This window comes from Citrus sinensis, chromosome 3 (genome assembly GCF_022201045.2).
Source record: "Citrus sinensis cultivar Valencia sweet orange chromosome 3, DVS_A1.0, whole genome shotgun sequence".
Lineage (NCBI taxonomy): Eukaryota > Viridiplantae > Streptophyta > Magnoliopsida > Sapindales > Rutaceae > Citrus > Citrus sinensis.
Genome location: NC_068558.1, coordinates 34,837,785 through 34,848,332, shown reverse-complemented (window position 1 = coordinate 34,848,332; position 10,548 = coordinate 34,837,785). Strand labels below are relative to the sequence as shown.

Genomic DNA, 10,548 nt, shown 5'->3' with positions numbered 1-10,548 from the left:
TCACTGTACAGTGGCAACAAACCCTCGGTATTGGGGTCTTAAACCGTGTATAATTATTCTCTTTTTCCTTGCATCCCCAAGAGCAGTTGTTGGATCTAACTTTGAAATTTTGCAGCGTATTGACTTCACCTTGTGGAAGTACTGAGCAATCCTCATATCACATTGCGCAATCGATGGGAGTCTATTCTTAAGAAGTTGCAGCCTTGTATCATTCTTCTTTGAATAAAATGTAACAAGAGTGTCCCATGCTTCCTTCGGTGTTTTGGCATCCTGAACGTGCTCCAGCATTTCTTCTTCAATTGTGGTCTTTAAAGCAAACATTGCTTTGCTTGATTTAATTTTCCATTTTTGCAAAAAGCCATTGGCATCTTTGGCCGTTGGTTGTGTGGCTTCACTAGCACCGCCAACTTCCCAAAGGTCTTGACCTTGTAGGTAGGACTCTATGCATGTTGACAACGTGTTATAATTTTGGTTGTTGAGCTTCATAATGCCTCCAACTGCTTCGAAGATCACCTATCATGCCAACAAGACTTTGACTATACTAAATAAGCTTTGATTAATAACCTTGTGGAGTACTATACTTCTCACGACTCAAGATAGCTCCACCAAGAACGATTCTTGACTGTCTCGCTCCAATATCAAATGTTGAATAAATAGAGTATGAAACTCTAATTATCCAAAGAAAAAGGAATTAAAAAACACACTTTAATAGGAACTCACAAAACACTCTCTGAAAAAAAAAACAAAAACAAAAACAAACCAAGACACAAAGGCTAATTGTCTTAATTATTCTATTTCTTCTCGGATGATTATACAAACATAGCACAAGGGGTATTTATAGTTTGGCAAATGCATTTTAGGCCACGTACTAAAAAAACTAAGAAAAAATTGCAACCATATACAACATTGCCTTACACGTTTGGATTTCATTATTTCCACTCACATTAGAAAACTATGTAACTTATTGTTTGCACTCCACTATTTCCACTCACATTAAAAAATTATATAGCTTATTGCTTCACAAGTTTGCACGTCATTGTTGTAGTGCATACTAGGTGAGTAGGTGTAGCTTATCACAACCTAATTTAGAAGTTTCTCATGCTTGGGCATGGATTTCAAATTATTTCTAACACATTTGAATTTTGATGTTCAGCTGGTGTTGTTTAATTTCAGCAATGCATGATCTGAGTAAATTAACAAGTTCGCAACACTATAGTCACTGGTACTTGTAAGCAAGGAAACCCCAAACAAGAGTAACAGTAGGTTTGAGAAATAAATGCTGCTTGGAAAGTGCCCAAGTCACAGCCCCGAAGACAAAAGATACTACGGTTGTTGAAATTTTGGACAGATAAGGAATTGAAAGGCAAGCCTGTGCGACTGGAAAGGTATACTCTCTCAAGATTAAGGGCTTGTAAGGATTCTGGGTTCCTAATTTGGCAATGATAAAGACCAATCCACTTTATCTTCAAAGCTGCCGTGTGGAAATAATAATAATAATAATAATAATAATTCTTCAATGATTTACCACCATGAGTTAATTTCATAATCCATTTTCAATGAAAAATAATAATAAATAAAATTTTAATTATAAAAGTGCAATTTAAAAATCTAAATAAATAATTAATTACCCGGAAATTCAATCATTTCATCACAGAGACAGAAAAAGTGCTCCAATTATCAATTTATTTATTTGTTTTGGTTCCACTCCATTGACCATTTGAGTTTGCAAAGCCGATCGCTCGTGAGACGCACGTGGTTAATAAAGTCAGCATTAGTCAAAGTCAGTTAAAACAGTTAGTTATTTTTGGCGCGGTCGTTTTAGCTAATCAAGTTTGTTTCAAAAGCTGATTTTCGGGCATCATTTGAGCATTTGATCTACTCTATTAACTGTGAGATTGAGAGCCGCGATCGTTGTAACCTGACTGTTCTATACAATCTTGTACTTCCATCGTATAAAAGCTCAAGCGTCAGAGCTCAGAGGGTCCTCTGTTCTTATGCAGTGTTTAGATCCCCTTTGCTGTTGGAATAATAATTTTATTAATTCTCAAAGTGGCATTTGGAGCATTGTCTCAAATTAGCAATTCAGAGATATGCTGAGCCTCCCTTTATAATTTTCCTCGGCATTCAAAATTAGTTACATTTACAATAGTTCTTAAACGTGGATTGGCTTTCCGCTAATGGAAACCCAAAACGATTTTTGAGTCATAGAATCTTAAGCATTTGGAGGTTAATGTTTATGGTTTGTTCAAATGGCCCCAATGAAGCTCTAACCTATAGATGAGAAATGCCACAGCCAAAATTAATAGAGACTGACTAGTGCGTTTAGTTAATACTTTTTTCTTTTTTTACCAAGTTATAATCCATAAATAAACTTAAAAAAGTAACAAATGCAAAGAGAATATTTGGTGAATACACAGCTAGATTATTTCATTCCTTAAACTTTGGATATATACAACAGTTTGCCTTGCCTCGCGAACTTACGTAAGTACTACTCGCAGCTTTCATGTTGATCTGATGGCTATCAAGAACTCAATCTAATATTCTAATGGCTCTCGTTCTTTGTACTTGAGCTGGTCACGTGGCCATTATCTACGCTGTGCTTTGGCTCTATCTTATCTGATCTAGAGAGTTCTGGAGAGCTGACTGAATCAACCTTCCAAGTTATCACATTTTGTCTGCATCACTGCCACTTCAGCAGAGCTAGCTTGCCATGCTTGCTGCATCGTCTTCATTGAGGCATTCTGTCAAACACTTCTGCATTTGCATCAAGCACCTAGTTCCAACATCCAGGAATCAATCCAAGGATTGAAACACAGTAAGGAGTCAAAATAAAAAAAAACATCCACTAACAGAACTTCAACATACTAGGAGGCTGAGCTATGATAAAAGCACAACTCAAAAGTGATTTCCATTTTAAATTCAATCAAAACAGCACCACTTAGTTCATGTATAACCAATAAATTCAGAAATAAAAAATGTAATATGAAGTCCAAAAGACAAAACGATGTCAAATGTCATCGTGCTCAATATATAAAAGATAAAAGAAATATTGTAAAGCCGTCATAAAACACCTTACTGGCAAGAAGTGATACCTTTAGTCTCATATGCCTTCTCTGAATTTGTATTGATGCATGATCAGAGGGACTGCATAAAGCAGGGGCAGAAAATCCTGCTTATGCGCTAACTGCATTCACTAAACAAGTAGACAGTAACAAAACTTTATTTCTATTAAATAAATTAGTGTGTAAAAAGTAAAAAGTCAATGTTCTTGCCTCGTTTGCTTAGAAAATAAATTGTGTGATAAAATAAATAGAAGGTAAAATAAATAGCACTTACGCAAGAAACGCATATAAGCCTCCTCCCTTTGCGATTCTATGGGAAAACAAGGAACTTCGTTGTTGTTGAGGAGCGTTGATTTGCTCTCCGCAAATTGATTCCACTTCCGGCTCCCCAGATCTGTCAATACTTTCAGAAGTCCCACTTGTTCCAACACTATCATGAAAATCAAAATGCAATTACCTGATTTGAGTGCATTCCTCTTCATTTGGTGGCAGCACATTTACAGTGAAAGTGTTGGGTTTAGTCCCGTTGGGATGTGCATACACTGGACACACCCCGCAACTGTGCACTTTGGGGCTTTTTTCAGAGCAAGGATACTGAACGGAGAACTGCAATGAGATGTTGCCGTCATTATCAAGCAGCCCAATATTCCAACAAGGAAAAAATCCAAGTATGACTTGATCTGAGTGAAAAGACTGCTCAAAAACTGAAGGGAGATCAGTTTTGGTTCCAGAGGGAGTCTTTATTTCAAAATGGTAGTAAATCCTATCCCGAGCCTTATGATCTTTCTCCAGTTCAATGACAATACAGAAGGCAAATCCAATGAAGCTTCCATTACAACTATGATGTGGCAGTTGAATAGTTAATGAAGATCCTAAACACTGATGGCTGAACCAGTCAGGAATTTCATTTCCAGGTAAACAAATTTTGATTACAGGTGGTTCACGATATTCCTGTAGCACGAAATCATGATTTTAGATGTCATGAGGAGGGAGAGAGAGGGGAGAGAAGAGAGAGTGTGAAAGAGAATACCTTTACATACATCGATAGTCTCAGTGATGCAATTGCCATACGCTGAATTCTTAGTTTTGAATCTGCCAAAATCTTCTTGTTTGCTTTGTCATTCAGTTTCAAGCAATTAATAAAGTTGAAATATATTCGGGAGTGATTGGATAATATCTCCAGTATGGATGTGTCTATTTCGCCTAGTTCTTCTAGACATGATGGAATCTCAGGCAAGGACTGGAGCTGCTTGCAATTCCTTGCATCTAAAAAGCATAGACCAAATGGAAGCTCTGGTAATGACTTAAGCCTATTGCAATTTCTCAAGTAAAGCCATCTCAGTTGTGAAAGTTGCTTGATACTTGCAGGTAAACTCTCAAAGTTATTTCCACTTAAATCTAACTTTTCCAATGAAAGTAGACTGCCAATATCTTGTGGAATTTCTATTATATCGCAGTCTCTCAAATCCAGTCGTGCAAAGAAGATAAACCTGATAAGACTGAAGTCAATACTAAACCCCTGCACCCATAAAAGGAAAGTTCTTCAACTTGTTTGAGATCTGCGATCGAGGATGGCAGTTGACTAATGGCTGACTTGCCTGCATGGAGATGCTTCAGAGACCTTAAACTACCCAAGTTATCTGGCAATTTACCAAGTTTATGACAATACTCCATTCTCAACTCTTTTAGCCCTTCTAGGTGTTCGACTGAAGATGGCAGCTCTTTAATTGCTGTCAATCTTAAATCAATATATTCTAAACGTGCCATATCCTCCAAGATTCCTGGGAAACTCTCAAGCTTTGAGCAGTTATAAAGACGAAGCCAACTAAGAGATTTCAATTTACAGATGCTAGCCGACAGCCTGTTCAACCTTTTGCAATGCGCCAGATCTAACACTTCAAGATTAATTAGGCTCTTGATTGATGAGGGAACTTCTTCTATCCAGGTTCTGGCTAATTTTAACACTTTGATATTCCCTGAAATCTTTGGGAACTCTGCGAGATTAATACAGCTGGTGAAATCGATTGTTACAGAACAAGTGAAATGAATGCGGGTAAAGGTCCTAAGATTTTTGCAGCCCTCCAAGCGCAACATACTGAGATTGTTTAAATTTTCAATTGATGAGGAAATGAAAGGTAAGTTTGTGCAGTTCAAAAGATACTTTCTCTCAAGATTTGGGGTTTCTGATAGGTCCGGCATCCTAGTGAGATTTTGAGAATTGCAAAGGTCCACAGATTTTAGCTTGAAAGCTTCCTGCAACAAAAGATAAATAATTGCTAGTCAAAGATTTGTACAAATAATTTTCATATAGTATATCTCTCAAGATTTGGGATTTCTGAATGGTCTGGTATACTAATGAGATGTTCGGAATAGGTGAGGTCAATAGATTTTAACTTGAAAGCTTTCTGTAATAAAAGATATACAAAGACTACGTTAATTAAAAAGCAACATTGAAATCAACAATTAATTGCATGCATATTGAAAGAAAGAAAAAAATTAATGTTTTAGTATTAGTGCAAAACTCACCTTTTTTCCTTCCCAAAGTTGCTCAACTTTACTAAAACACAAATTCAGTTCAACAAGGTTCGTTGGCTTGAAATTTGATGGCAGTGCCCTTAATGGACATTTGTCCCAATGAAGATATCTCAATTTTTTAGGAAGATAATTTAGGCCATCTGGAAGCTGCAGTTTAGAGTCTTCAAGCTGCTTTTCAATGCTCATAACTAGAAACTTGGGTACATAAAATTTGAGCATTCTCAGATTAGACATATTTGTGAAGGCTCCTGAGTCTAAATTGATGCCTTTTATTTTGGACAAATCGAGAAATATGCCTTCAATTGCATCGGTACCCTTATAAAAAAAAAAGAATGAGTAAGTCTAAAACCCAAAAGAAACATTCGTAAACTTTATTAACTAAAAGCTCCTTAAACAAAAACAAATTATGGAATCCTTGATTTTATTCTTTTAATATATTAAATATCTATTTGAGAGAAGAAAAATTTGGGGACCATCGCAAAATTAAACTAATAAAAAAAAAACTCTGAACACCGTTCAAAATTTCAAATATTTCTCTAATTTACAAACCTATTATCTTAATATTTAGAAGTTGAGAAGATAAGGCCTATTTAATTGGTATAAGATTTCGATTTTTTTTTTTGTTAGTCGATAGAATCCAAAATGTTAGTTCAAAATTAGGGAAAAAATGATTTTTCCTAGCTGTAATTGTACCCAAGTCAAATTGAGATACGACCCTTTTCGAAAGAATTTAGCCATCTTACAACCTCATTAAGGTACATTTAAGCTAAAAAACGTGATTGGAGGTAGAACCTGGTGGGCCAATCAGTCCATTTTATTAGCGACTGTCGCATAAAAAAAATTATACTCTAAGCGCACTTACTTTTTTGAAAAAAAAAAAAATTATATTGAAGTAGAACCAAGTGAGCAAATCCTCATAGCAATTACTTTGTTATGACACTTTTCACTAAATTTAAAAAAAAAAAATTATACTCTTCACACACTTATTCAACATTCCAAAATTGAAAAAATCTGGAGTTTTCTCCAAAAATTTAAATTTGAAGACTTGTTCTCTTGACACCCTCAGTCATTAATTTTACCTAATTATGGTTTTTATGATTTTGGTTGTTTTGCTCATAAAAATGCTTTTACTAAAGGATGTTCTGGCAATAATAAAATTTATAAAAAAAACATGGGTGTGCTGGTATGATTGGAAAAATATGAGTGCATAACTCCAAACAAATAAAAGATATATAAAACAAATGGAGGATTCTTACCTTTTTATGCTTTAGTACGCGGCGGATTTCCTTAGGATCCCACAACCTGCTGCGTTTGCCTGGCTCTTTTTCAGATTCTTGGCGAACAATCTGTCGCCCCATTTCTTGCAATATATCATGCATCTGCAAGAAATCGCCTGATATTGATATGAGTGACTTATCAATAAGGACATCCAGTCCATCAGACTCAGAATCATCAAGAATCCTTGCCACAAAATCTTTATCCTCTCCCTCAAAGAAACACGCAATATCTAGAAATATGCTCTGCACCCTGGGCGTTAATTCATCAAAACTAATCTTTAATTTCTTATAAATATCATGAATATCAGATTCACAAATCCGATTTAAGTCGTGCAATACTTTTCCCCAATGGCTTTTCCTCTTGAGGCACAGGGAGGAACCCAACACTTTAAGAACTAATGGATTGCCATCGGCATACTCTACAACCCTCTGTGAGTACCAGATGAGATCTTTAGGACAATGATTTTCTTTAAAAGCGAAGTTACAAAATAGCTCGAAAGCCTCTTCAAATTCCAATCCATTAACCCCATATATTTTCTCCTTCTCCACTCCAAATTTTTCGAGGACTCGTTTATCCCTGGTGGTTACAACAATTCTACTTCCTGGACCATATTGATCAAGCCCTCCAATCAAACCCTCTAATTGTCCAACTTTATTCACATCATCGAGTACGATCAACACCTTCATGCGTCGGACCCTCTCTTTCGTAAATTGTGGAATATTGGGACCAGCTAATTCAAGTTTTTCACTTAATATTGTTGAAAGCATTTGCTTTTGTAGATGTTCTAATCCAACCCCTGTTTCTGAATTTCTCCTAACATCTGAGAAAAAGCACCTACCTTCAAACTCACTGGAGAATTGGTCGAAAATAGCTGTGGCGAGGGTGGTTTTGCCTATACCACCCATGCCCCAAATTCCAACAATTTGGACAGTATCCGACGAATCCATACACAGAAATGGTTTAATCTGCTCAATTCGTGAATTTAATCCAACCAGGCCATTGGATGAGTCCGTTGAGACTGTTAGTTTTTCCAACTTCTTCAAAACATCTTCGACAATTTTGTCCAGAAGTTGCGCATTATCCCTGATATATAGGTGCAAAAATGCAAAAGCAATTGAGTCAAATCGGGTCAAGACAGAAACGGAGAAATGATGAATGAGAAATGAGAGTGACCTGAATTTCGTGGATTCATGGCCAGCTAGATGGGATGATTCTGTCAGTGCATCCCTCCACTTCCGAACCATTTCTGGCTGCTCTTTGAACTGTTGTTCGAGCTTACCAAAGCCGAGCCCAAAAATCCCGGTTTGATGCCGCACATCGGATGGACTTACTCCATAGAAAACCGGAATAATAATCTGGCCCTTCATATTCTTGCAGTCAAGAATCTTGACAAGTTCATTCAAGCACCATTTTGAAGAAGCGTAGTCCTTTGAGAAAACGACCACCGAAATTTTTGAACCTTGGATTGCGTTCAAAAGGGCAGGTGAAATCTCATCTCCTCGCCTAAGCTCTTCATCATCAACAAATGTTCTGATTTTCTTTCTTTTAAACAAAGCAACATAGAGATGGCAAGTAAAGATCGCACGAGTGTCTTCCCCTCTAAAATTGAGGAAGACTTCATAAATGCAAGAAGAAGAAGAAGAAGAAGCCATGAAGGAAATTTTAGAAATTTGGTGACAGAAACAGAGAATTAATCTTGAGAGAGGAGATGTGAGAATGAACATGTGGGAAGATTCTTGCAAGCACACAATAAATAATTGAATGGCTGGAGCTTTCTTAGTTTCCTGGAAATTTCCTGGAGCTTTCATATACATGATTTGTCAAGTCAAGAAACATAATCATATGATAATGGGGCAGACCAGGAAGAAAAGAAAATTTGATTCAAACAATAAAGGAAGAAGGAACTTTCACTGTCATTACCGCACTGTTGCAGTTTCTATTAAGATTTGAGGGAGCAAGTATTTACCTCAATTTTACCTCCGCCTATAAATTCTTAAGTGTTGAAAATTATGAGACCCTTATATTGGGAGATATTATAATGGAATCAAAATTTAAAATTTTAAAATTGTTAATCTTTAATCTTTTAAGGAAAAATTGAACAGCAGAGTAATTTCTAACATAGAAAAAGTTGTCCACGGTAAGTTATAAGTCTAGTCAAGCACATGCATGGAGCTAGCTAGAACAAGAGAACCAAAAAAAAAAAGTGATTATGTGCAAAACCGCTTGGTGGCCCAGCAAACGTAGGACCAGATACGTTTTTATGTCAAGCACATAAATGACGAAAGCCATTTCATTTCTCTTTTACATGTCATTAATTTTTGTAACACAGGGTGCCAACATATGCATAATCAAGTGAGGCAAAAGGGTTTCAATTATACTGGCAAAACATGGACAAGAATGCCAACTGAACAATTCCTTTGATTAAATGAAAAATAATCACAGAAAAAGTAATGTTTGTGTATTTTTTATAAGGTTTGAAACATTATGCGGTCGGTAAATCATTTTTTAATTGAATAATATATAAAATAAATAAATTATTTATAATTTTAAATAGTCCGAATTTGTATATTACAAATTTCATCTCTTTGATTTTTAAGAATTTTTCATAAAGAATAGGGAATAAAATGTTAATATTTAAAGTAACACAATCTCAAGTGTTGAAATTATTTTTCCATTAAATCCAACGATGACGAATTAAAGTCAGAAAAGAACAAAATTAGTGGTACTTTGCAATAATTGCAAGCTAACTTGACCCTCGAAAATGTGTGAAAGTATATTATAGGTTTAAAAAAAAAAACTTATTTTATATGGTTAAAAGAAAACTTTATATTATACTTTTTATGGATTCAGAAAGAAATTAAAGTAATAATAAATAATTTACGTAGGTCCTTAAAATAAAAAGCGAAATCACTTTTGGTGACCCAGTAAAATTAAGACTGAATATTTTTTACACAACAAGTCAAGCTCATAAATGACAAAAGCCATTTCATTTCACTTTTACCCGTCATTGACTTTTGTAACACGGTGTATGCATCGTCAAAAAGTGGGACTAAACTACGTTACAACTCTGTTAGTAACAGACCTGTAATCTCAATCGTTGGATGTGGAGCGAGAAAGATGGACGGTCAGAAAAATAAGAGGAAAAAATACCAAAGCATAGGGAAACCAGCTTTAATGGTTAATGCGCAACCGGACGTGAGAAGACAAAAGGACACGTGGCTGGAGAAATTAACAGAATTAATTGTATTTTAATCAGGTTGGTGTCGGTAAAGATAATGTCAATTTCAGTGAAATATCGGTGAAAATTGGTCGGAGTAGTACAAAGATCAGCAGGGTGGCTATCAAAAATATTGGAGAAACCATAACCAGAAAAGAAAAAATCTAGAAGTACGAAGATATCAGCGAATGGGACGTGGTGGAGGCGAATTGTATAACTGAAATTACAAATGATAGGTTGTTCGTGGGTAGATATGACTAAGAAATATGAGAGATATATATGTGAATCCAAGGCTGATGATGACAGTCTGGTTCCATCGGATCTGTAGCAGTTTCCTTATACTGCCGAAGAAGATGAACCTGGCGGAGCCGAGAGGAGAGCATTTTGTCACCAGAAGAAAACCGGAATGGTAGGTTCCATATATAATATCCCCTTCCATCCGCCGTCCACGTGCCA

The 10,548-nt window shown here is 35.9% G+C and overlaps 1 protein-coding gene and 1 pseudogene across 1 annotated transcript; both read right to left on the bottom strand.

Moving 5' to 3' along the window:
* LOC127900779 (uncharacterized) lies at positions 1 to 486 on the bottom strand. The gene has a single exon (XM_052436002.1). It carries the CDS (start codon positions 484 to 486, stop codon positions 1 to 3), a length of 486 nt encoding a protein of 161 aa, XP_052291962.1.
* A 1,846-nt stretch (positions 487 to 2,332) lies between these two features.
* On the bottom strand, positions 2,333 to 8,854 carry LOC102623315 (disease resistance-like protein DSC1; annotated as a pseudogene).
* Between the last annotated feature and the right edge of the window lie 1,694 nt (positions 8,855 to 10,548).

What these genes read in the sequence shown, in the direction of transcription:
- LOC127900779 (XM_052436002.1), bottom strand. Translation starts at nt 486, where the DNA reads ATGAAGCTCAACAACCAAAATTATAACACGTTGTCAACATGCATAGAG.